Here is a 27,396-nt window from a genome sequence, read left to right on the forward strand (position 1 = left end):
GGCCCTACTCTGAATCTGAATTTACTGAAGCAGAAACTCAGTGGAGTTGGGGAGGCGGCGGCCCAACAACCTGAGTTTTAACAAACTCCAGGGGATTCTGAAGCATGGTGAAGTTTGAGAACTGCTGCCTATCCGGGGCTGATGGACAGTCATTTTCAAGGCAAAGTGGAAATTAGAAGTCATGGAGAAGGTCAGTCTAGCAAAGAAAACTTTTTAAAATGAAGTAAGATATGAATTAAAAGGTGAAGCTCATCATGTCACAGGAAAGGATTGTTAAGGAAAAATATCATGGTACCCACCTCCCCTGGGCTGAGACTTCCTAACAAAATGGCCTAAACTCTGGCCAGGTAGACAATTCCCTGCAGTGTCGTATCAGAAGACACAATTGCAGAGGAGATATTCTGAATCCAAAGGCATTGAAGCCAGGACCAGGATGAACCGAGCAACGCATTTTCCATTTGTCCCATGGCCTTTGCTGATTTAGAAAATGCTCCTGAATGCTTTGAATCCAAAAGGTACAGAAAACCCAATTCTCTCTTCTGCAGAATGAGTCACTAGAGCTGGAGCTGAGGCTATTTGGTAACGGGCACTATTTAAATAAAGTGAAAAGTACAATTTCAAATGAATTACTTTTTAAACTGTCAAATAAAAGGAATCCATTTGTGCATGAGAAATTATTCCAAGCGTTCTATTAACTGAAAGCAGGAGAAAAATGTCAAAGAAAAGAAAATGTCCTACTAAAGAGCTGACTAAATGTCTAAAGACAGACACCTAATAACTCCTTTGGCCTGTTTTGGATTCAAAAACACATATTTTCACCAGCCCTAGGTGAGCTCCACGGACAAAAGTTTTAAGAAAATATTAAATGCTAGTAACAAGATGCCATTTTGTTCATTGGCATTGCTTTAACCAATGTGACCCTGACACTGTTTTATGGACAGGACAACAGCATATTTTCACTTTAACTTTTTCCTTTGGCTTAAATTTGATGCCAAGGGCCCTTGACTAGCTCTCTAAGTGTCATGTTTAACAATGTTTTATAGTCTTCTATTTGCTACTGCTGAATGCATCCTTGTACAGTCTAGTCAATGAGAAGAAAATTCTCCAAACGTATGAAAAGTGTCCTTTCTGTCACAGGCAGGCATGCTTGGTTGAGGTCACCAGTACAGAGAGTGAGCCTCAGTGTTAAGGCATCTCTGCAGACAAAAACAGAACCCTGGCCTTTTCCATTTCATTTCCTCTAGGGGTTTCCACTGCAATTAGTTTTGTGTTCATGCCTTCACTATCTTTGTTGGTATTGAAACAGAGCTGCTGAAAATAATCAGTGAGCCTTCTCCCTTCCTGGCCCTCTGGCATCTCTAACCTGTGTCACTATGCCAGACTAACACAAGCAAAATGATCCCTGCTTACTCAGTCCAGAGGGAACCGTGAGGGTGGTGACCGGCTACAGTCATCGGAGCAGGTTCGAAAAGGGAGCGCTTCTCACACGTGAAGGTGCACACAAATTTCCAAGGGATCTTGTTAAAAATGTACATTCTGACTCAGTAGGTCTGGGGTGGAATCTTAGCCTGCGCGTCGCATAAGCTCTTAGGTAATTCTCATGCTGCTGAGGACCACACAGTAGTGTAGTGAGCTGTGAGTGAACAACGCACATTCTGCACAACAGTGACTTTTAGGACCCTCCTTAATGGGGCATTTATCTAAGGGCCTTGCTCCCTTTTGATTTAGGGTTCCTTGAAAGCAGAGACTGGGTCTCATACATTTGTTATTGTTTTGTTCTCCAGTTGGTACAGGGCCTGCACACGGTGGGTATGTATTTATTTAATTAAAAAGTTGGCCTTGTTCCAAAAAGGATTTTAACCCCTAGCGGCACTAAACAGGTGGCGATGAATTGGCCGGGAAGGAAGTCAGTCCTAGGGGTAGTCACAGACCCCCCTGGGCTGGGGTCCCCTCCACCTGCCTGCACCTGTATCACCCTTCAGTTGCTGTTCTGAAATTTTCCCTCCTGCCCCATTTTTAAAGCGGTTTACATCGGAGAGCCGACCAACAAGGAGATACAAAACCAAACCAGAAAGCCCTGGGAAACGGTAGGCTTAGGAACATCGAAAGCTCAGCTGTCGGTGGTGGGGCCCGCAGATCTCTCTGGTTTCCCTCTCTGCCCCGTCTCCAGCTTTTTTGCAGGTCGGTGTCGCGGCCTCGCAGGTCCCCAACAGTCCCGAGAGCCCTGAAGGAGCTGGTCCCAGCGGGTCCAGGCTCCTGTTGGCTTGGTGCAAGCCTGTGTGTTAGCTCTGCATGACCAATTAATCTCCTCTTGCATCTTCCGCCCGTGGCGGGTGGCGGGGTGGGGGAGAGGGGGTATGGCGGGGCCTCGGGTGGCCTCGGGGGTCGGGGAGCCCGGACAGGAGCGACTGCTCTGCAGAAACCCTTGTTGTAAGAGTCCCCGGCGGTGTCATAACCTGTTTCTCTCTGCAGCAGCCTCAGAGGGTAAAGGAAGGGCTCGTTGCTGCTCCATATGGGAAGGGAGAGAAAAAAGGGAGAAGGAAGGGGATTATATTGGTCAGTAGTTGGACCTCACGGTGGAAGGGAAGAGTGCACAAGGGAGTGCGCCCTACGGGAGGAGTACACGTGCTGGGAAGGGCGGGGGGTGAGAGGCGGGCGGGAGGGGAGGAGTAGGGAGGCGAGAGCAGCGGGCGGGAGGCGCCACGGCCTCGCAGACGCAGGCGCCCGCAGCTGAGAAGCCGGAGAGAAAGTTCCCGGGTAGAGCTCGCCCCTGGGAGGGCCGGCGTCGAGCCTGCTCGCCGCGAGGGTCTCAGGTCCCGCGCTTCCAGCCCGCCTTCCCGCTGCGCGCACTCGGCCGCCCGGGCCCGGCTCGCCGGGAAGCAGGGGAGCATCGCCGGCTGGCAGCCGGGGCGGCAGCCGCCAAACTTGGAGGAGGAGGATGCTGCGAGTGGGCGCGGCGGAGCGGGGCGCGGGGGCGCATTGAGTGCTCCCACGGCGCTGCTGCCAGGGCTGTGACCGGGCAAGCGGGCTGAAGCGGAGCGGGCAGGTAGCGGCTCCAGCGCCGGGACTGCGCCAGCCCTGCCAGCCCGGGCCGCCAGCGCCACCGTGCCGGCGTCGCCTCCTCGCCACGGAGCCATGGTGCGCGGAGCGCGCACGCCGCGCGCGGAACTCTGAGCTCCGGCCGCGTCGCGCGTCCCCACCTTCCCAAGGGGCTCCCCCGCAGACCTCGCCCGCGGGACATGAGGCTTTGGCCCGGAGCTCCTCGCCGCTGAGCCGCGCACCTACTGCTACAGCTTCAGCGCCGATCGGCCACTGATTGCACTCCGGCCGCTGAAGCTCCCCATCCTCTCCCAGGGACTGCACCAAGGCGCTCCGGCATGGCGCTCCGCGGGACCCTCCGGCCGCTCAAAGTTCGCAGGAGGCGAGAGATGCTGCCGCAGCAAGTCGGCTTCGTGTGCGCGGTGCTGGCCCTGGTGTGCTGTGCGTCCGGCCTCTTCGGCAACTTGGGTGGGTGCTGGTACGGCCCCCTCTTCCTGGGGAGTTGGGGGCTTTGGCTGGGGAGTCTCGGGGCGGCTCCGAGATGTTTCCCCCTTTTTCCTCGTCAGCTTGGTCCCAGGGGTTCATCCAGTCCCCTCCCAGCCGGGCAGGTAGAGCGCGCCCAGAAGGGCTGATGGACGCTCTGGGCGGTGGCGCCGGTTCCCCTGAGCTACGCGCGGCCCTTGGGGGCTCAGGACGCGGCTGCAGGTGTGTGTTACTAAGACGAAAGCAAGAACCGCTTCCGTCCCGGGAGTGCGCCCGGAATGGGCAGCGCAACTGCGGGGTGCAGGCAGGATTCTCTTGGTCTGGGATGGGCGAAACTGAGTGGCTTTCCTATTCTGCAGAGCCGCAGGAACTGCCACTGCGTCTCGCCCCTGCCCTGGTTCAAAGGGGTCCCTTGGGTGCCCTGAGGTGTTCTTCCCCAACCCTAAAAGCGTTGGGACAGTCTGCCGCGGGGGATTGCTGCCATGTATCAGCATCGCGTCTCTCAACTCCCCTTAACTCCTACGGAGGGAGAAGGCGGGCGTGTGGTCTCGACCCGTGCCCCCTCCTCCAAGAGGGATTTGGGAGTAGCTTAGGCTACGCAAATTTCAGGTGGAGCGGAAAGAGAGAAGGAACTAACCAAAGAAATCTGTTTAGGGGGATGTGACCCCATGTGTAACCTTCAGGAGACATTCACTTCCCTAATTCAGGAGACATTCACTTCCCTAATCGGCTCATTTTGAGTTGGATGCTATGAACCTTTTAGTTTCATTTTTTTTTTTTTCAAATGTGAAAAAACAAAAGAAATGCTGGTGATTTAAACACCAAGACATAGAGGTAAAGTGGGTGGTACCTTCTTGAGCAGTTAGAAAGGCCATCAACATCCAGAGACCATTTAGAGGTGCACATGATAGGTAAAATCGAGTGGAACTTGATTAAAGTTTTCGAAATAACTGCCTTTTGAAACCTGCTTTGTGATTTGAGGATGCAGGGTTAAAAAGTGGCTCTTTCCAATGAGACCCAGGAAGGTTATTTTGAGTATCTTAGTACCTGGTGCTTTGCAATTGGGCACATCAGTGGTTTTTTTGTTTTTTGTCCCCCCCCCCCAACAATTACACACCAGAAATAACAACATACCTAGAGGCTCTTAGATGTCAGCATTATGGAAGAGGTATCATTACTCTGCTGAAGCAATGAGCATCAGGAGAGGTAAATGAGTACTTTGAAGGTCTTAACGTGAGTATCATTTTTATTTGCTGAATCAGGAATTACCTTTAGGAGTTTAAGTGTGTTTGGTTGTGGGCGTCCACGAATTCTCTCTTGCTCAGTATGACCCCTGGACCAGCAGAATCAGCCCCACCTGGGAGCTTGTTAGTACAGAATCCCAGGTCCCACCCCAGACCTGCTGAATCAGAATCTGAATTCTAACAAGATCCCCAGGTGATCTGCGTGCACATTCAAGTGTGAGGAGCACTGGGCCAGACCGCGTCAGCCATGCCCACCTGCTTGCTGACTTGCTATTCATTTGGAGTTCCTCCAGGGCAGGGGCCCTCTGAGAGTGTCTTTTACTGGAAGAACACCTAAAGGGCCACCTATCTAAACCGTTTGTTGCACCTATGAGGTGCTGAGACCACCTCAGTCTTGGCCAAGGTCAGGTCACATGCTGACCCATCTGGGACTGGAAACAGTGAGCTAGATCCGGGAAACAGACCATTGTATGTAAGCAGGTTATATTATACTTCCAGTCATCCTATCAGATCCTAAAGGTGGCTCCGAATAGGCATACAGGGCAGTTGCTGACATAGATACACAAATATAAGATCGTTTTGGAAATGCAGCCATCACACTGACCTAATGGTGTCTGTGACTTATTTTCCAATCCAGGGCACAAAACAGCTTCAGCTAGCAAACGTGTCCTGCCAGACACGTGGAGAAATAGAAAGCTGATGGCCCCAGTGAATGGGACACAGACAGCCAAGAACTGCACAGATCCTGGTAAGAAATCGATTCTTCTCCACCCAGTCTACTAAGGCGTTTGGCCTGACCTGGAGATGGTGCTTATGTGGGCGGTTACAGCCAGAGCTGAGAAAGGCGGTTTGTGGACCTGAGTGGGAAAGGGTGGCCGTGAGGTGTTGAAAGGTAACATAAAGACATTCGTCAATGGTGCTGCTAAGCAACTCAAGTGCTTTCTTTATCCAGCAACTGAAAAGGTCACATTCAAGAGTTTAAAAATGTTATTTTTTGTTCTCACAGTGTTCCTGAAGGCTAAGTATTTTCCCTGCTCTCTTGATTTTGTTTGCGGTTCGAGATGTCTTTGTTTTCTTTCCCTTTTGCTCACTGTATCCATTACTGGAGCTCTCGCAGTGGCAGATCCAGCTGTTGTGGCAATGGTGCTTTGAGATGGCCCACCAGGGTCTGGGCATGCCTGGGCGGCCGCAGGGGCGGGACACTCTGGGGTGCTGCAGCCGTTTCTCTCAAATGGGAGTCTGCAGGGTGTCTTTCAGCCCTGGAGCCTGATTCTGCTTGCCCCGTTTTGATGTTCTGCTTCAGATTTTTCTTGGGGGTCCGAGGCAGTAGAGACCCAGAGGTGACATCTTGTCTTTTCTCCTGCCACAGACAGGCTTTGCTTAAATGAGTGAAGAAAATTCTCAGGAGAAGAGAGCGTAGTGGCAGAGAGCAGAAAACACAGCCACTGCCCAGACCGCAGGCACTTCTATGCTTGAGCTCTGGCTCCAACCCTTAAGGTCTTTGTGAGGAGGATCTGGGGGGATGATACATTCACAAGCCCTTAGGGAACTGTGAGGTTTTAATATAGATGGCTTTGCCACTGAGTTGCTGGGCAGATCACATCATCTTTTTGGATCTCTGTTTTCTCACCTGTAAATGGGCAGAATAGTTACCTGTTGCAGGGTTGTTGGGAGAAACTGGGAAGGCTCTGTTTGGGACTGGGTATAAAGGGAGATGAAACTCCAGGGCAAAGTAACAGGGTTTGATGGGAGTCCCCATGTGTTTAATTGTCATACTCTGTGAGGCAAGTCTCATCCCCATTTTATAGGTCAGAAAGGATCGAGGGAGAAGGCACAAGTTGCTCAAAGTCAGAACTCATAAGTGGTAAAGCTGGTTTGAGAGCCTAGGCCTGTGTAACTAAAACCTTTGGTTGGTTCCCTGTGCTTAGGAGAGGGCGACCTTCTGTCAAAGTTTTCATACTGTTTTTTTACGCCATCAGTTTCCCTGCCCTCAGATGCCTTCTGAGAAGTCCACCGGGAGGGACGTGGTGGTGGACAAGCGCAGACTTGCAGAGAAGTGCTGGGATTAACTTGGAACCTGGAGGATTCCTCCTATCCTGGTGACCCAGCAGGCAGGGGTGTCATCCTGTCATTCCCTCCCCCAGGGTGTCTCCTCTCATCAGCCAGGCTGGTGGACGTGTGGGCCAACTGACATATAGCAAGGGTCATTGGCTGTACACTGAAAAACATGTGTGAGGCCAAGGATGGTTAATGTTGGGGGCCGTTCCCACCCATTCCAGGGACCAGAAATGCTGGAATTGGCACCATCTGCATGGGAACCCTTTGCTACTCTGGATAAAGAATCAGGGTTGGGGGATGTTTGGGTGGTTTCAAGCTTGCTGGTGCCCTTATCGTGGGCTGGCCATGCCCCTGCCGTGACTTCTGTCGTACATAGCCTGAGTATGTTGGCTTAGACAGGGATCCCTTTCTCATCATAGAGTTCTCCTCTGCCCCACTGTGGACTCTGTGTCTGTCTTCAGCTGTCTGATTAAAAATCATTCAATTAACATATAAAGTGTCTGTTCTATTCCACAGGAAGGCCTTACCTTGTCCCTTTTGTGGAAAGGGAAGTGGAGGGAACTTGACAATATCTTTAAAAATGGTTAATTTTTGCATTATACTTTATGTTGACTGTTTCCAGAATACAGCCTGGCCCATAGGAAGGACTCCACAAATATGAGTCGAATGATGGAATGAAAGTGCATTTTGATGTATCTCACATTTTAATCCTTATCACATTTTTGCCCAGACAAGATACACGAAGCTCAGAAGTTTAGTGGCTTCCTAAGATTTCTTGGGCAGCTGGAACATACTGGGGTCACCTGGATCCAGGTGCCAGGCCTCTCCCTTGTATTGCACAGTCCCCAGCTCTCCTCTCAGGCCAGATGGGGGCTGTGGCCGGCCTTCCCTCCGAGCATTTTCCTCCCTGGCCTATGAGAATCTCTGCCCCCTTTTCATTTCACAAGTCTGTGTAGCAAGCACCTGCTGGTGTGTGTCCAGCTCTATTTTGGACACGTAGTGGGGAGTATAAGATGCAAGCCCCTGTCATTGAGTTGCTTATACTAGAGTAGAGAGGGCAAGATCTCAACACAGGGAAAGCTGGGTGACATTGACGGACTCCAGAGGCTTCCCAGTGAGCAGCCCTGCAGGAGGCACTGCAGGTGCACAGAGGAGGATGAGCTTGTCCAGTGTCCTTCTGTGTAGCCTGGGGGACTAGACGAGGCAGGGATATTTAGAGTTGCCATGACAGAACTGGGTTTAGCAGAAATAGAAATTTAGTGGCTCAGTAACTGGCAGTGTGAAAACAAAGATTACGAGGTGTCAATTGCTGTTTCTCCATCTCTGGGCTCACTTATCATCTAGCGTGGGAAGGCGGTTACCACTGGCCCAACCTTTTGTTCTCCCAGACTCAAATATGCTGAGGCTGAGCAGCTTCTGCAGAAGCCAGAAAGTTCTGTTGGGTTGAGTTGGGCCGCATGACCACCCTTGCAGATTGATCTGGCCAAGGGAGTGCTGGGCCCAGGACTGGCTTAGACCTCGGTCATAGGCTCCATGCCCACCACCAGAACTCCACCTGCGAGTCGGTGAGGTTGGGCACCTGGAGAGCAAACACTCAATTCTTACACCTCTTCACCCTGGCCTCCCATCCTGGGGCTTGCTGTGATGAGGAAGGCTGGATTAGAGCTTTAAGTGAGAGTTTCAGGCATGTGACAGATGCTGCCGTCTGATGGCTGCCTCCCTTCTGCACAGTTGGTGGGGTTTCCTCATAAAGAACTGCAGGGCATCTTGCCTCCTCTTCAGGCTTCTGCTTTAAGCTTGCCTCCATGATTTGGAGGGCACTTTGTCCAGCTCTGCTGGGTGAGGCCTTTCAGGGATGTCAGAAGATGGAGCTTGAAGAGCTGTCTCCTGTGCTAAGGCACCACTTGGAGCGGGTGTCCCACAAACAGGAGCCCACGTCTCCGTAAGAACCTCCAGTGTGTGTCTTTATGGCCTGTGCCTTCTCATGCTCGTCTTTACCTGTGAGAGGAAGAACTTTGTTTTCCAAAAACATGAATGGGACCCTGCTCTAGTCTTTCCTGAAGACTACATGGAAAATGGACTCTGCCCGGGGTTGTAGCCCCAGATCTTGGTGTTAGCATTTTGATCTCATTATCTGTGTTTCAGCATAAGTACCAGCCACCACCCTTCCCTTCCCTTCCACCTTTATCATCCTGTGTTTTTTGTTTGTTTGTTTTTGTTTAATTTTGTCACTCTGTCACCCAGGCTGGAATGCAGTGGTGTGATCATGTCTCATGGCAGCCTCTACCACCCTGGCTCAAGTGATCCTCCTGTCTCAGCCTCCCGAGTAGCTGGGACCACAGGCTATTTTTTTCTATTTGTTTTGTAGAGGCAGGGTTTTGCCATGTGGCCCAGGGTGGTCTCAAACTCCTAGGCTCAAGCAATCCTTCTGCCCCGGCCTCCCAAAGTGCCAGGATTACAGGCGTGGGCCTCCGTGCCCTGCTCCCTCTGTTGTTTTTATGTTTTTGTGACATATGTCACTAACATAACTCACTTCATTGCTAGGTGTCTACCCTTGAGGGCTACCTCTTTTGTGGCCAGAAGAGCTGTTTCTAATCCTGGCTGCATATTTAGATCACCTCAAGAGCTTTATGGGAATATTTTGAAATGTCCAGGTCCCACTCCCAGAGTGTCTGCTTTCATTGGTTCGGGGTAGGGCCCAGGAGTCGTTACTTTTTAAGAGCTCCCAGGCAATTTCAGGATGAAGTCAGAAGTGGTGCTCGCTGGCCTGGAGACCTAGTGCTCAGCGTGGGAGCATCGCCTGGGAGCATATCAGGAACACAGAGTCTCAGGCCCCCCGAATCAGAATTGGCATCCTGAAGAGATGCCCAGGTGGCTCTCTGCACTAGAGCACTGCTGGATACTTGGCACCGGGCTAGAGCACTGCTGGACACTTGGTAGGTGTTCAATAAATATTTGAATTTCAAACAAAAGCAATTCAAACAAAGATTTGAATGTTAACACTTATTTAATGGAGCCATTTTCCTAAAAACCATTTTTTTTTAATGTAGGAAAGATTTTTAAAAATCTGCTTTATTTTTCTCAATGATGTCTGTGGAAAATTTATAATTAATTTTTCCCTAGAGATCTGAAGGCAAAACATGGGCCTCTAGGCCTTAGATGTTTATTTTCATGGCCTGTGCAGAGCAAGCACTGAAAAAGGGAAGTAGGTCTCTCCATGCCACATGTGTGATGTAGGAACGAGTGGCAGTGACTCTGAGTCCCTAGAGGACTATCTTAGCTCAGGCTGCTTTAGCAAAATATCATAGACAGGATAGCTCAAACAACAGACATTTCTTTCTCATGGTTGTGGAGGCTGGCAAATCCAAGGTCAAGGTGACTGGTGAGGGCTCTCTACTTGGCTTGCAGATGGACACCTTCGTGTGCTCAGAGTGGCAGAGAGAGACAGCACACAGTCTCTCTTTCTTCTCTTATAAGGGTGCTCATCCCATCATAGGGGCTATACCCTCATGAACTCCTCTAACCCTAATTACCTCCCAAAAGCCCTACCTCCAAATACCATCATATTGTGAGTTCAGGCTTCAAACTGTGAATTTGCGGGGGACTCAAACATTTGGTCTATATAAGGAACCGATGAGTTTCTACACATCTGGAGTATTTGAAGACAGCTGAGAATGGAACCTCGTGCTTCTCAACCTTGGCCTGTAAATGAAAGACACCAGGGGGACTTGAAAAACACAAATGGCTGGGCCCAGTCCCGACCTGTGAAACCAGAAGCAGTGACAGTTGCGTTCTGTGACTGACTTTTGGAGTGTCTGGGAACCATACTGTTTCTGTCCAGATCCTCCAGGATGGGCTCCTACTTGCCATTGGCATCTTCACAGGCTTTCCCTGGTCACCCAGTCCAAAGTAGCCCTCTGAGTCCCTGGCTGTCATGGCATCTTGTTTTAGCTCCTTGCAGGTGTGAATTCTTAATTTTATTTATTTACTTTTAAAAAAATGAGACAGATTCTCACTGTGTCATCCAGGCTGGAGTGCAGTGGTACGGTCTCTGCTTACTGCAGCCTTGACCTCCCAGGCTCAAGCCATCTACCCACTTCAGCCTCCTGAATAACTGGTACTATAGGCACATGCCACCATGCCTGGCTAAGTTTTGTATTTTTAGTACAGACGAAGTTTTGCCATGTTACACATGCTGGTTTCAAACTCCTGAGCTCCAGCAATCTGTCTGCCTTGGCCTCCCAAAGTGCTAGTATTACAGGTGTGAGCCACCACAACTGGCCTGCAGGCACTAAGTCTATCCATTATTGTATTATCTGCCTCCCCTAACTAGACTATAAAGGGTGAAAGCCTTGTTTGCATTTTAAAACCATAGTATGTGCCTCACTTTTTCCATCTGTAAAATGAGGGTGATAATTACAGTTGATTCTTGAACAACCTGCATAGGTCACTTACATGTGGATTTTTTTCTGCCTCTGCCACTTCTGGGACAGAAAGACCAACCCCTCCTCTTTCTCCTCTCGACGTGAAGATCATGAGGATGAAGACCATTAGATGATTTGCTTCCACTTACTGAATATATTTTCTCTTCCTTATATTTTCTTAATAAAATTTTTCCTCTAGCTTACTCTATGTAAGAATACAGTGATACAGTGTGTAATACATGTGACATATATAATATGTGTTAAACAGGCTGGGTGTGGTGGCTCATGCCTGTAATCCTAGGACTTTGAGAGGCCGAGGCAGGCAGATCACTTGAGGTCAGGAGTTCGAGAACAGCCTGGCCAATATGCTGAAACCCCCTCTCTACTGAAAATACAAAAAAACTAGCCAGGCATCGTGGTGCACACCTGCAATCCCAGATACTCAGGAGGCTGAGGCAGGTGAATCACTTGAACCCAGGAAGTGGAGGTTGCAGTGAGCCGAGATCATACCACTACACTCCAGCCTGAGTGACAGAGTGAGACTCCATCTCAAAAAAACAAAAAACCAATATGTGTTAATCGACAGTTTATGTTATCTGTAAGGCTTCCGGTCAACAGTAGGCTATTGGTAGTGAAGCTATTGGGGAGTCAAAAGTTATATGCAGGCCAGACACAGGGACTCATGCCTGTGATCCCAGCACTTTGGGAGGCTAAGGCAGGAGGATTGCTTCAGTCCAGAACAACAGAGGGAGACCCTGTCTCTCAAATAATTAAAAAATTAGCTGGGCATTGTGGGCAGCACCTGAGATCCTGAGCAACAGACTGAGATCCCGTCTAAAAAATGTTATACATATTAATAGACTTTCAACTGAGAGGGGGTGGCACCACTAATGCCTGATTTATTCAAGGGTCAAATGTACCTCCACCTCAGAGGATTGTTGGAATGAAATGAATCTAAATACCCATCAGCACTTAAAACACTGTTTGGCCCAGAATACATGCTCAGACACTAGCTTCTCTCTGTTACCACTCTTTAATCTGCTCACCCCAAAGATGATGTAATGCCTGTGTGTGTTAAGTACTGAAAATGATTCGTCAGTTGAATTTTCTGAGGGCAAATTAACAAGTAAACATCTTGCAACACATTTATTCTTTCCTCTTCTGGAAACAAATTTGTTTGTTTGTTTTTTATCTTCGAAGGATTTAGGATGCTGGAGGATGGCCTACCTTGTAGAACGTGCTTCTAAATAGAAGAATTTTCTTGTGTCTTGACAGGCGTTATTTTATATTTGCCTGCGTAACTGGGATGGGCATGATTTCCCCTCTCTAACACTGCCTTCATCCCCAACTTCTGGGTTTTTTAAAAACTTTTTTTGGACAGAGTCTCACCCCCTCACCCAGGCTAGAGTGCTCTGGTGCGATCTTGGCTCACTGCAACATTTGCCTCCCAGGTTCAAGTGATTTTCCTGCCTCAGCCTCCTGAGTCGCTGGGATTACAGGCACCCACCACCACACGTGGCTAATTTTTGTATTTTTAGTAGAGACGGGAGTTTTGCCATTTTGGCCAGACTGATCTCGAACTCCTGGCCTCAAGCGATCTGCCTGTCTCGGCTTCCCAAAGTGCCGGGATTACAGGCGTGAGCCACTGCACCCTGCCCCACTTCTGATATTGAATGTTTTTTTCATTCTCCACTATGCGACCCCTATTGTTTTGGGTTTCCAACGTCCTATGCCCCATGTTGGGGCTTGATTTCTGCTTGTTGTGGGAGGGATTTAAATCCTCCTTTAGAATTTGCTTTATTGTGTGTGGTTTTCCTTCTTCCAAATACATCTTCTGAGATGCCTGAGCTATGTGTCCACAGAAGAAAGGCTGGGAGAAGCGGGCTGATGCAGGGTGCTAAGGAGGGTCTGAAGAGAAAGGTGCTTTGTAGCATTTTGGGGGAGCAGAGGATGCAAGCACTAGATGGAGAATCTTTGGTCATCAGCTTGCTTCTGCTCCACCCTTACTTTTTATTCTGTACCATGCCAGTGTAAGGGCGGTTGTGGGAGGGGAGAGGGTGGTAGAGTCTGGTGGGGGTGGGACCCTGAGCACAGGAGCTGGCACTGTGGCTGGGCTAGGAGGAGGTGAGATCATCAAGCAGGTACCCTTAGGGGTGGGCCTCTATAGACTCCCCTGTGTGGGGAGCAGAGTTGGAGAAAGCACAAGAAATCAAGAGAAGGACGAGGGGCCTAGAGCTGCGAAAAGGACATCAGGACAAGTGGGTGGGGAGGTGCAGTAGCCCTGGTGGCAAGAAGTGTCTGGATTCTGAACAAACATCTGTTGGAATGATGCCTCGGTGGGCTTGGGAGACAAGTCACACATCCACATTCCAAAGTCGTTATGTAAAAGCAAATTTTGAGTTAGAGAAGCAAGAATTGGATTTACTACTGTGGGCAGGGAGATCACAGTTCCATGCCTTTCCCAGACAGCAGGGGCAGGATGTCCAGCCTGGAGAGGGCCTTTCCTGAGAAGGGCAGCCTCCAGAGGGCCAGGCAGCTTCTTGGGGAAACTGTCACCAACCATACTGGACAGCCATAGGCTGGCACAGCCACCAATCTGATTACAAACAGAGGCTGAGGAAGACGGCACCTGGCATCACTGTGCCCACTCACACCTGTTTCAGGGGGTGGGGTGGAATGGGATGTTATAAAGTGGATCAGTGGATTGGGAGCTGAAGGCCTGCGTTCCAGTATCAGTTGTGCCCAGATCCTGCCTGCTGGCATTTAGTGGCTGTTCTCCCTCCCTCTCTTTCTTTCTTAGCAAAAGGAAGTTGCGCTGGATAAGTACAAAGATTTTCAGCAGCCAGAAAAGGCTCCTTCCTGTCTGTCTGTCTGTCTGTCTTGGAGATGGTAGTTGGACATGGTGAAGGCAGACGCAAGGGTCTGAGTCCCAGCTCACCACTTACTGGCCATGTGACCCTGGACAAGTTACGTAATCTCGCTAAGCATCAGGATTTCTCTTTTGTAAAATGAGGATAGCAGCTCTTCTTACCTGTCTCACAGTGCTGCTGTGTGACACCACATGCTGTATGGAAGTATTTGAACCATACCGAGCTCGTGGTGGCTGCCATCATCATCATCATCATCATCATCATCATCATCATCATCATCATCATCTTGGCTAAGTCCAGGGTACCCTGTGTTGGGCGCTATTCTAAGCACTTTTCAGGTGTTACTTGCTTCTCGCAACAACTCTGAAGGCAGGTGCTGTCCTCAGTTTGCCAATGAAGTAAAAGAAACCCAAACTAGTCCAAGCCACGCAGCCAACAAAAGGCAGAATCAGTGGTTTGTGTGTTTTTAATTAATAGCTTTATTTTTCAAGCAGTTGTAGGTTTACAGAAAAACTGAGCAGAAGATACAGAGTTCCTCTGTTACCCCTCCATCCTCACAGTTTCCCCTATTATTGATACTTTGTATTAGCGGGTATATTTGTTACAATGATGAGTCAATAGTGATACATTGTTATTAACTAATGTCCACCTTTTACATTAGGGCTCCCTCCTTGTGTGGTACATGCCATGTTTTTTTGTTTTTCTGTTTGTTTTGAGACAAAGTTTCACTCTTGTTGCGCAGGTTGGAGTGCAATGGCAGGATCTCAGCTCACTGCAACCTCTGCCTCCCGGGTTCAAGCAATTCTCCTGCAGCCTCCCAAGTATCTGGGTTTACAGGCATGTGCCACCATGCCCAGCTAATTTTTGTACTTTTTTTTTTTTTTTTTTTTTTTAGTAGAGATGGGGTTTCACCATGTTAGTCAGGCTTGTCTCGAACTCCTGACCTCAGGTGGTCCACCTGCCTTGGCCTCCCAAAGTGCTGGGATTACAGGCATGAGCCACTGCGCCCAGCCCTCATGTGATGTGTTTTGATAGATGTGTGATGTCTCCTATCTACCATTATGGTGTCATACAGAATAGTTTCACTGCCCCCAAAATCCTCTGTGGAGCAAGATTTTAAATTCAGGTGGTCTGAATTGTGATTCCTATATTCCTTACTGGTAATTATTAATAAGTGGGGTAGAAAAGGCAAACTAGAGATGGGAACTTCTGTAGCAGATTCCAGCCTGTCACTGTCTGAGTGCCCATCTGAGAAACAGAGAATGCCCTGTCCACGGCAGCAGCAGACACCTTGGTGGGCCGTGCTTCTTGGTATGTTTCTAATACCTATTTGTTTGCAATCAGAAGTTTTTTTGGCCTCATCCACATGATCGGGGCTATCTGCTCCCAATCTCTCCTCTTTGCTGGGCCATCTGCTACCCCCGACTTGCAGATTCTCTGCTCTTGACGCGGTGTGGCCCACCACAATCCAGAGAGCGCCCACTCGGCTTCCTCTTGAACCCTGAGGAGCATTCCTCCCTGAGTTAAAAATGGAAATTATAAAGCATTGTCATTTGTTGCCTTGGGTGAAAGAGATCCAGCCGTTTGACGTAACAGAAAAGTTGAATGCTTGAAAATGGATTTTTTAAATTTAACATTGTCCATTATAGAAGAGGCCTTTGGAACATGGCATTTTACTAAAAAGGAATAAAAATAAATGTGCCGGAATAATTTACTGCTTCTTCTGAAAAAGCAGTGGATGTGCTCCTTGGGAAAGGAACAGAGGTTACTGTGTGGATGAGAAGCAAAAGAGTTCCCTGCCCATGGGTTCTTCCCATGGAGGTGGGAACAGATGTGGCTGCCGGGTTTCTGGACCTACAGCTTCCTTTGCTAATTCAGCACAATGCATGGCTCCAGCCCTGAGTCTCCTAGTAACTGCCCAAGAAATTAAATTCAACGTATACTTCTTAAAGTCCACACACCCTGTACTGTACTAGGCTCTGAAGCTGGAAGGGACCCAGCCCCTGCTGTCAGTGAGCATGGGGAAGACAGGCCAGGGCTGGAAAACCAGACCAAGCCACTTGCTGCAAATACCACGGTGGGGGGTCTCCCTAGGGAGGGTGCCACGGAGGAAAGAGTGTGGTATTTCAGGGCAAGGGTGCCCTCCCTGGAGAAGACCATGTCTGAGCCTGGCCTCGAAGGGTAGGTGGAGGCTGTGGAAGGGCATTTAGGCAGACAGCAGTGTGCACCTGAAACTGCTCCCTGAGAAATCGCAGCATCACCTCCCATACCTGGAGGAACACTTGCTAGCAACCACTGTGTCTTGCTCATTGGCTGTCCGAGGGGAAAGCGAAAACAAACACCTCCTAAGATTACCAGGCACAATAGTAAGTAATTAGGCTTTGGGGATTTATCCAGGAGTCCGTGCTCAACTAGGGCTAGGGCTGGATCAGATTACTTGGATTTGTTTTTTTTTAAAGCATGGGGAGGGGGTGGCAGTGATGCCTGGGAGATGCCAGCTACCTGCGCTGACCCAGGGGGAAGTTGGCAAACTGGTTCCCAGTAATCCACAGTTGGGGTGGTCTCCCCAGTCAACAGGCTGTGCTTGGCTCAGTATTAGCTTATGGCAGATTGTGATGATAAGAATGTAGGAATTAGCCATTCTTTCCCTTCTTGCCTTTGAGCTCCTTGAGTGCAGGGACTATGTCCTCTAGGTCTTTGGCTCTAGAGGTGAGACCAGAGTCAGGCATAGACTCTGCTTACAGCAAATGGTGACTGGATGGACAGAGTCCCTCATCATACCCATCAGGGAGCTGTGCTCCCACAAAAGTGACCCCTGTCTCCCTGGCTGCCCCTCTAGCCTGTCGGTGCCTTGGGGAAGATCAGGACACCCAGAAGGAGTTGTGTTAGAGCTCGAAGAACACGGACCCTGGAGCCAAACATCTGGTTTGCAGTCCTGCCGCTGCGCTTGCTGTATTTCTGTGACCTTGAACTAGTGACCTTGCCTTTTAACCCAAGGAAAGGGGCAGGGTGCGTTTCATTCACTGATGTATCTGCCTGCCACTCAATAAAAGTGTGTGTGCATGTGAGTGCTTGTACACGTGTATGTGCCCCTGGAGGTCAGATGGCACCATTATATCAGGGTTCTGAGCACTGACTTGTGTTAATCTCTGTAAGGTGCTTACAGGAGTGCCTGGCATGAGAGTGAGCGCTATACAAGATGTTTTTTGTTTGTTTGTTTGTTTTTTTGCAGCTGCAATTACCTATTAAAGAGAACTTAAATTGAAATATAACTTCACAGCATAAATTTTCAGAGCTGCCCTCTGATAAAGGCTGGAAGCTGAATTTTATAAGTGCAGCACTTGCTTCATTTTGAATTAAAGTTAAAAATGAATAGTGGAGCTTATATTTGCTTGTTCTTAATTCTTTGAGGACAAGAAACTGTAGACCCTTTGCATGGCTGACACCAAGAGATGACCCAGATCACATGGGGCACAGCGGTATGCTCACTGTGATTGTTCCAGATAAAGTCCTTTCTGTTAGTGATGTGGGACCTGATGAATGAGAGCTGGAATTTGGAGAGTTTGCATTCTGGCCCTGACACAACCTGATCATGTCCAAGTTATTCTGCCTATCTGAGCCTTAATTCCTGTCTGTGAAATGGGTGTAATGATGATGTGGTTTGCCCTACAGGCTTTTAAGGATTAAGTGCAAAGTGCTGTGCAAATACGATTACTTTTGTTTGCCTGACTGTAATAGATGCTTAACTCTTTGAAGACATCTCTCCTTTGCGAAATAGAGGACATCAGTTATTTGGGGTTTTTCAGAATTGATCTATAAAATCGCGAGTAGGATTTGGTGAAAGCGTGGTGCTTGGCTAATGTGGTTGATGCAGTTCCTGCCTAGGATAGAAAGAGAAAGGCCGCTCACATCCCCCTCCAACGTACCAGCTTGTAGGACCCCGCAAACCATAAATGGTTTATCTCATTTCACACTACAAATGTCTGACTTTGGATTCCATTGTACCTGCCAAGTTCAGGGATGGCTGGGCAGATCCCACAGCAGCTTGTTCAACTCTGTACCTAAGATATCTGTTTATTAAAACAAATGCATTTATGAAAACAATCACCCTACTTAGGAGGCCTATTGGGGGCAGTCTCCCTGACCTCAGGTGGGAAGCCATCCTTGGGTTTAGCTCATGGCAGATTGCAATGATAAGAATGTAGGTATTTGCTATTCTTTCCCTTCTTGCTTTTGAGCTCCTTGAGGGCGGGGACGATGTCCTCTTTGTCCTAGGCTTAGAGGTGAGACGGGAGTCGGACATAGACTCTGCTTACAGCGAATGATGACTGGATGGATGGAGACCCTCATGGTACCCCTCAGGGAGCTGTGCCTCCACAGAAGCAGCTACTGTCTCCCTGGCTGGCCCCTCTAGCCTGTTGGTGCCTTGGGGAAAATCAGGACACCCAGAAGGAGTTAAGTGTTAGAGCTCAAAAGATTGAGTTGCTAGATGCATGTTGATTGAGCAACCCTGTCTGCTGGTCCCAAGGGGAAAAAAAAAAACTGTCCTAGATGTGGACCCGGCCTCCAGGGAGCTTCCATTTGAGTTGACGGGATAGGAATCCACAATGCTAACCTGTAATATGTCGAGGAGTACACAGGACTGCAATCCTGGTGGTAAGTAGAGGAGGGACGAGTTAAGTCCCCGATGTCAAAATCAAAGAGGGCGTCCCAGCAAAGGTGGCATTGAAGATGGGAAGGTGTGGCTGCTGAAGGCTCACGATGGAGTAGACACTTGGGTAGCAGCATTCTAAGTGCTTTGCACACATCACTTCCTTGATCCTTGTGACAGTCCTGAGGGTAGATGGCGGTGGTGTGTTGTTATTATCATACCCATTTTACAAAAGGTATGAGTAAGGCACAGAGAGGTTTGATAACTTGCCCAAGGTCTCCCAGCTCAGAGCTGGCAGTGTGAGGATCTGAACTTGGGCAGCCTGGCTCCGGAGCCTGTGCTCTTTGCCGGGGAAGGAGGAGGGTTCCCCTGGCTGAGGGAACGGTTGGCGTGGGTGGGTATGGGTGGCGAGTCATCCTGTAATGTATGTTGGAACCAACCAGTCTTTTTTTTTAAAATTATACTTTAAGTTCTAGGGTAATGTGCATAACGTGCAGGTTTGTTACATATGTACACTTGTGCCATATTGGTGTGCTGCACCCATCAACTCGTCAGCACCCATCAACTCGTCATTTACATCAGGTATAACTCCCAATGCAATCCCTCCCCCCTCCCCCCTCCCTGTGATAGGCCCCGGTGTGTGATGTTCCCCTTCCCGAGTCCAAGTGATCTCATTGTTCAGTTCCCACCTATGAGTGAGAACATGCGGTGTTTGGTTTTCTGTTCTTGCGATAGTTTGCTGAGAATGATGGTTTCCAGCTGCATCCATGTCCCTACAAAGGACACAAACTCATCCTTTTTTATGGCTGCATAGTATTCCGTGGTATATATGTGCCACATTTTCTTAATCCAGTCTGTCACTGATGGACATTTGGGTTGATTCCAAGTCTTTGCTGTTGTGAATAATGCCGCAATGAACATACGTGTGCATGTGTCTTTATAGCAGCATGATTTATAATCCTTTGAGTACATACCCAGTAATGGGATGGCTGGGTCACATGGTACTTCTAGTTCTAGATCCTGGAGGAATCGCCATACTGTTTTCCATAATGGAACTAACCAGTCTTAAACACCCAAAGGCCTTCATGCTCTTTTGTAGGCTTTGGGAGCCAGGGACGGTTTCTGAGCCGTTCTGGGTTTTAGGAAGTTAGCTCTGCTGGCAGTGTGGAGAATAACTGAAATTGAAATAATATGTGAAAGTCCTTAGCATTATGCTTAATTAGCTTTTTAGGCAAAAAAAATGAAGATAGGGAGAATAATGAGAAGTTATTGCAGAGACTTACCAGAAGGGATAGTCTTACTTAGGGTGTCAAGGAATAGGTTGAGAGAGGCAGGATCTGTAGGTCTCAACAGATGCTGGAGGTGCAAGTTGCAGGTGGGGGTCATCAACCCTGATTGCAGATGCAGATAAATGGCATCCCCATTTTCCAAGATGGGAGCATGAAAAACACTGCTTCCTTCCTTTGATTTAGACCCCTCTACAGGATGCTAGTTCAAGAAGAGCCCTGTAGTATAAATACAGTGGCTGGCTTATTTTTCATGTTCTGTATTCCAAAGTATGCACCCAGCAGGCGTTTACTGGGTACCCGTGGGTGGGACACTAATGAGGCTGGGACAAAGGAGAGAAATCCCTGTTCTCAGTGAGCCCACAGGTTAGAGGACAAGGTAAACTCGTAATCACTGCATGTGACCTGGGGTGACACACTCACATGCCCGGCATGGCTGGAAGGCTTCACAAAGCATGCAGCATTTGAGCTGTGCTTTGACGCAAGAGGGTATTTGCTGGACAGATGGGGAGGGTGGGACATTTCTGGCAGCGGACTTGGTGATTGCAGAAATAGGGTGGTGAGAGAGAACTTGACCAAATCAGGGGCGAGGGAGATGTTTTCAGCTGGCTTTGCAGGGTTCAGGTCCTTGGGTGTGGTGGCTCCCGAGGCTGCATCATGCCAAGCCTTGTGTGTGCTGCTGCAGGGAACCGGGCTTTCCTGTCTCACGTAAGGTTTTAAGAGTGGGAACGATTCCTCTCCCCACTGTAGGAACTGCTTACCTTTTCACTTCTGGGCACCTGGAGCCAAGGGATGGCAAGAGTGTGGTGCTCACCATCAGAAGCACAGCTGAGAGGGCACATGGATCCCCCCAATTCTGTGCTCCCTCCACACATGGCCTCACACGTCAGGACACCCAGTTTATTACGTTTTTTAGATCAGTAGGGCTTAATCCCAGCAGGATTTTGCCGAGGCCCCAAAGCAGATGTATTTGTTCTAAGCAACATTGGAGGCATGTAAGCAAAATGATAGGGGAGAGCTGACGAAATGTAGGGCACCGCATGTAACATGCAAAAGGGACCTGTCTCAGGCAGACAACCAGTTCTTAGAGTCATCCTGGTTTCCTTTTCCGTCTCTCAGTGTCTCTTCAGAGGAGTATGCAGCGAGGCTAGCTGGTGCTTATCCCGAAAGAGGATGCATCACACCACACAGGCAGCAGGCAAAGTGGCAGCGGCCCCGCCTTCTTTGGTGGCCTGGTGGCCTTTGTGTCTTGCCTCATTTGTAGATGAACACCTGGGAGGGAGGGGCCACTGGCGCCTTCTGTGAAATGCCCTCTGGTTGCTGAATAAGCTGTCCTCATGAAGGTCGCTGACCTTGCCTGACCGCAGGGACATGAACAACACTCTGAGCAGGTGCTCAGGGAAGGCAGGACATGATGATTGGCCAGCGGTGATTGAGAACGGGACATAAGGGTCATTGCCCTGAAAGGCCTTCAGCCTGGAGAAGCCCAGTGCCCAGAAAGAGGTGGAAACTCCCCAGAGACCTGCAGGAGTGTCGATAAAGGTGATTAATGGAGTAGATAGAATGACTTATAAACAAAGATCAGAGCAGCTAAGTGGTTCTGGCTTATTAGCTAAGCGTCGGCAAAGAGAGCTGTGTGAACAAGAGTACTTGAGATGATGCTGCAGCCACTCACCTGGCTGCAGGGGCTCCACCTGGTTACCCGGCTGCAGGGGCTCCAGGCTCCACCTGGGAATTGGCAGACACCCAGGAGAAGAACCATCCACGGACAGCTTGCCTCCCCTAAAGTGCTTCTTAAAGGAAACCTTTGCCTCAAACAGTCTCCCCAGGAAAATGGGGGGATATTCCATCCCCTGGGATGTTTCAGTTAGCTGGGGCCACGTGCTGGAGGGTTTATTAGAGGTGCTTCCGTGCTGGCAGCAGAACAGAATAGCTGTGTGGTTACATCTTTTCACTCTCTAATTTCTGAGTGATTCTTCTCTGGGCCTCAGAGGGGACAAGCCCTTGAAAGAATTGCTCTGAAATCCCTTTGATCATTTAAGTCTTGCTTGGTTTTTCCTTAGCCAGCACAGATTCCGTATAGCCCTGTGTGAAAAGTGACTCAATGACTTGTGGCCTTTGGATGACCCATATGTGTAGGAGGAAGAAAGGAAAGGTGGGGAAGTTGGTGCCTAATTTGCAGACTACACACACTGGGAGGATGTTGCTGCCTCTTCCACAGCCCCCAAGCCCCAAGCTCATCACCAATACTGAGAACCACATGATGAAGTCAGAGGGGTCTCAGAAGGGATCCAAAAGATCACAGAGGAGATCCTGGAGGAAAGCCGTGTGTCTTGTAGCTCAGAGCCGTGCCTCTCCGTCTTTTATGTGCACATGGTCACCTGGGTACCTAGTTAAAAGACAGATGCAGGAGGTCTGGGGTGGGGTTGGGGGTGGAGATCTCCATTTCTGACATGCTCCCAGATTCTTCTTTTTTTCCTATTTATTTATTTATTTATTTCGAGATGGACTTTTGCTCTTGTTGACCAGGCTGGAGTGCAATGGTGCAATCCCAGCTCACTGCAACCTCCGCCTCCTGGGTTCAAGCGATTCTCCTGCCTCAGCCTCCTGAGTAGGTGGGATTATGGGCATGCGCCACTACGCCTGGCTAATTTTGTATTTTTAGTAGAGATGGGGTTTCACCGTCTTGGCCAGGATGGTCTCAAACTCCTGACCTCAGATGATCCACCTGCATCGGCCTCCCAAGTGCTGAGATTACAGGCGTGAGCCACCGCATGTCCGGCCTGGAGGTAATGATTAAACAACAGCAAGGATAACAATTTTGATTCTTGATCACATCCCCCATTTAAAGAGTGTCCATGGTTTTTTAGTGCCCTGGGCTCCACCTACTATGCAGGTGGAGGATAAAGGCTGCTTCCCCCTCTTTTTGGATCAGGCTCCTCCGTGCCCATCTTCTTGGAGGCATTCCTTTGAATTGGGTGTAAAAATCTGTCATAAAGAGTGGGCCATGAAGCAGGGGTGTTTGCCAGTCTGGATTTGGGCGAGTCAGTCCAGGGTCCCACAAGGGCAAATTGGTCACTGGCCTGTGTAGAGCTGTAGGCACTGGAGATGGATCTCTGCAAGCTGTTGTACCGTCACTCACACCCCTGCGCAGCTTGCACCTTTGGCTCTGCAGCCAAAGAGTCCAAGACAGCTGTCTGCTTGGGAACTCTGCAGCTGCCCCTTCCACTTCTTCCCTGTTTTTCTATATGACAATGTCAACATTAGCAACAAGTGACAGATGCAACCCTGAAATGACATAGCCAACCCAATTCCCCATTGTTTGCTTCATAGGGTTTTGCTACAGCTCATCTGTTCATTCACCTCCTTTTCCTCTTCTGTAATATATCCTAAGAGTTGCCTTTTGGATGTAACCTGTGTTGTAAAATTATAGTACCCCGATGTCTCTTTCAGGAGTAGCTGTCAGACAAAGGAAGAAGCAGTTTGCAGACATACCAGAGATTCCCCATCCCCCTCCACATGACTCAGCTAATCCTTAAAGCCAGATTCTTCCAGCCAGCTTCTCCCCGCCTCCTAGACTGAATGGGTTCTCCATTTGTTCCTCTTCTGCCGCCTCTGGGGTAGAAGTCTGCTCAGGCAAGCTGCTCACTCATTTATTTACTCTTTTTTTTTTTTTTTTTTTTTGAGACAGAGTCTCACTCTGTCACCCAGGCTGGAGTACAGTGGAACCATCTTGGCTCACTGCATCCTCCGTCTCCCAAGTTCGAGGGATTCTCCTGCCTCAGCCTTCTGAGTAACTGGGACTACAGGCATGCACCACCTTGCCCAGCTACTTTTTGTATTTTTAGTACAGGTGAGGTTTCACCATGTTGGCCAGGCTGGTCTTGAACTCCTGACTTCAAATGATCCACCTGCCTCGGCCTCCCAAAGTACTGGTATTACAGGTGTGAGCCACCATGCCCAACCACGACAGGACTTTTTTTTTGTGTGTGTGATGGCATATGTTATTGTTTGCATTTACTTACTTCCAGATCTTCCTGTAGAGATGGGGATGTGACTTGCATTATAGGGTATTCAATCCATTGACTTCAGACATGGACATGTGATTTACTTTGGCCAATAAATGTGAGCAGACACCACTTACGTGATGTCTGAGCAGAAACTTTAAAAGTTGTGTGTTTCTCCAGCTCTTGCCCTTTTCCCTTTCCCCTGAGGATGATGTGTTCTAGATGGCACTTCTTCTGCCTGGATTCTAGAATGGAAGACAAGAGAAGCTGTCCCTTCATTGCCGACTGGTGATGCAAATGAGAAACAATGTGTGTTATATGCCACCGATATTTGGGGGATTGTTGTTATGCAACATAACCTAGTGAAAGCTGACTGATACATTTTCTCAGTAGTGGGTTAATGTGGTCTGCTCATGTGTAGTGTTAAGTGAGGGGGACATTTAAAAGGGAGGTCATCTTGAATCAGATGATAGCTAGAGAGTTTGCATTTCTTATCGAGGCAGTTGGAGTTGGGGAGAGTTTCTGAGCTGAGGATTGATGTGCTGAGGAGTGTGCTTTGGGAATGTGACTCCAATCTCAGGTCAGAGAAAGGAACTAGTCCTGGGGAGGCGTTCGAGGCTGTTTAGGATGTCCAGGCATGAAGGAGGAGGGCGACAGTGAATATGGAGAGGGGGTTTGATTTCAGAGACTGGGTTTTGATCAGATTTATGAAGACATGGCAACTGCCTGAAGATGAGTGAGGGAGCGGGGCCACTTGCTTTGCAGGGAGGGAGCTTTGTTCTGTTGGACCCTCCACAAACAGGGAGAGCAGGATGGACCCAGTGTGCTCCATCTAGCCAGCTTGCCAAGTGTCTCAGCACTACCTGTTTCCAAAATGCTGCATTTTACTGTGTAAAAATAAGATGTCTGGAGAGACACACCAGGTTTGGGTAGACTTCAGATTCTCTCTGTGCTTTGAAACCTCCTGAAATTCTGCCACTGTACAAACTGTTGAAGTGTGAAGGTATCAGGGGCCTGGCTGAGGGGCAGATAGAGTGCGGGGTGGGCCCAGTTAGGGTGCCTTGTGTCCTAGTGTAAAATTCAGGACAACCCCAGAGATGCAGGATCTTTAGTTGGGTGAGGGCTAGATTTGGCCTGCCTTGCTCATCAACCAGTGGAGTGGCATCCACCATTCATTCATCATTCATTCAACAAAGTGGTTAATAGCGTAAGCTCTGAAGTTGGACTGCAGAGCTTGAATCCCGGCTTTGCTACTTACTGGCAGCAACCTGGGGCAAGTTACTTATGAACCCTTCTGCGCCTCTGTTTCGCTGTCTGTAGCATGGTGACAAGAGCCCTAAGGTGGGTCGTCTTTGGGTTTAATGCATTAACAAAAGCATAGCACTTAGAGGCCGGGTGTGGTGGCTCACGCCTGTAATCCCAGCACTTTGGGAGGCCAAGGCAGGCGGATCACTTGAGGTCAGGAGTTCGAGACCAGCCTAGTCAACATGGTAAAACTATATCTCTACTAAAAATACAAAAAATTAGCCAGGCATGGTGGCATGTGCCTTTTATCCCAGCTACTCAGGAGGCTGAGGCAGGAGAATCATTTGAACCCAGGGGGCAGAGGTTGCAGTGAGCCGAGATTGTGCCACTGTACTGCAGCCTGGGTGACAGAGTGAGCCTCCATAGCACTTACAGCAGGGTTTGCCGCAGAATGAGGGCTGGTGTTCTGAGAGGGTGAGAGGGGGATGTTCATGGGGCACCCAGCCCTGTATGCCAGGCACTGGGAGACAGCAGTGAGCAAAAGGGCCCTGCCCTGGTGGAGCTTATGGTTTAGTGGAGCACACAGAAAGTAAATTTGCAAATGAGCAGATGTATAATGTCAGGTGATAAGTATTGGGAGGAAAATAAATAGTAATCAGGAGATAGTGACTGGGATAGGCTTGGGGACTTAAAATCAGGTGTTTGGCAAGGTCTCTGAGTGGACAGGACCACTCAGGGGAAAGGTAAAGGAAAGGGGATGTGGAAGGAGCATTTCCAGCTAAGGGGGCAGGAAGCACTGAGGTCCTGAGGAGGGCACGTGCTTGTCTGTCCTGTGAACAGTGAGGAGGCTGGTGTGACTGGGACAGACTGAACTCATTGAAAGATTTCCTTTTCTTTTTAAGGAAATTGACCCGCTCTGCTTTCATGACAAGTTTAGATTTGACAGCAGATGCAGTGCTACAGGAAGCAGTGCAGGAATATGCAAGCTTGCCACTCTCAGACTGCATTGTTTTGGAGCCTCAGTTTTTCCATCTGTAAACTTGAAGTGCTCTTCCCTACCTCTCAGGATGGCTGCGGAGAAGGCATAAGGTCACCTGTCCTCGTTCTCTTAGGCAGAAGGCATTCAGTAAACACTAATTACTGTAAGTGTTGAGAGAGAGTGACCTGAGGTCAAGGATGGAATCGTCTCTCCAATATAACACGTTGGGATGAGATCTGAGGTCATAAGGGAGGGATAGATCATTGTTGTAACCATCTACTTAAACAAATTAAAAAGGCCTTATGTTCAAGCTGTTATTTATATTGCAGTAATAGCTGCTTGCAGTGGTAGTTTTACTTGTGAAAAGGGAAAATGATGACGATGTCTGCAAATCAGTGTTTTGAACTAGGGCTGTGGTTCTCCACTTTGGCTGCTCCTTAGGGTCACCTGGGCAAATTAAAAAAATGCTGATGCTGAGGCCATGACCCAGACAGATTAAATTGTAATCTCTGGGTGTGGACCCGGTCTGCAGTGGTTTTTAAATTTCCCCCGGTGATCAAATGTGTGGCCATGGTTAAAAAGCACTGAGCTGGGTTGGGTGGGGATGGGCCTCTCTTGCTCTTGAAGATTCTGTGTGTGCCAGGCTCCATGATCACTACCCCTGTGCTATGGGGATGGGATAAGAATGACCCCATGAGTCAGGGTTCGGCTGAGCTTCCTCCTTTATAGCCCCCGCTTCTAGTATGGCTCATGTATGCCACCAAACATAACTTTATCTTTAACCTTCTGAAAAAGTTCATAAAACACAAGAATGCTTTACAATTGACTCTATATTCTTATTTTAAAAGTACAGGCTCTTCAGTGGGTTCTAATATCAATCTCCTATTTCTTCCTCCTGGGGAGTTAGTGATATGCCTTAGCCAGTGTGGCAAAAGGAATTGATGCAATACAATCTTGATCCCATTTAGTGTCCACATTGGCTGATTTCACTTTGTGCTAGGATGTGCTGAACCTTTCAAGGAGCCAAAGGCACTAGGAGATGGGTGTGTCAATTCGTGATATAAGACCTTACTAATGGCCAAAGGCAGAGTCAAAAACACTGAAGATTCA

At 48.8% G+C, this 27,396-nt stretch overlaps 1 protein-coding gene across 4 annotated transcripts in view; it reads left to right on the forward strand.

The window, feature by feature from the left end:
* The first annotated feature begins 3,215 nt into the window (after nucleotides 1-3,215).
* Nucleotides 3,216-27,396, forward strand: part of SLC24A4 (solute carrier family 24 member 4) — a 177,381-nt gene continuing 153,200 nt past the window's right edge. For all 4 annotated transcript variants that reach the window (XM_015144393.3, XM_015144394.3, XM_077941645.1 and 1 more), the window contains exons 1-2: nucleotides 3,216-3,507; nucleotides 5,404-5,514. In XM_015144393.3, the coding sequence (XP_014999879.1) occupies nucleotides 3,378-3,507; nucleotides 5,404-5,514 (241 nt within the window). In that variant the 5' untranslated portion in view covers nucleotides 3,216-3,377. The remainder of the gene's footprint in view (nucleotides 3,508-5,403; nucleotides 5,515-27,396) is intronic.

This window comes from Macaca mulatta, chromosome 7, assembly GCF_049350105.2.
Source record: "Macaca mulatta isolate MMU2019108-1 chromosome 7, T2T-MMU8v2.0, whole genome shotgun sequence".
NCBI lineage: Eukaryota > Metazoa > Chordata > Mammalia > Primates > Cercopithecidae > Macaca > Macaca mulatta.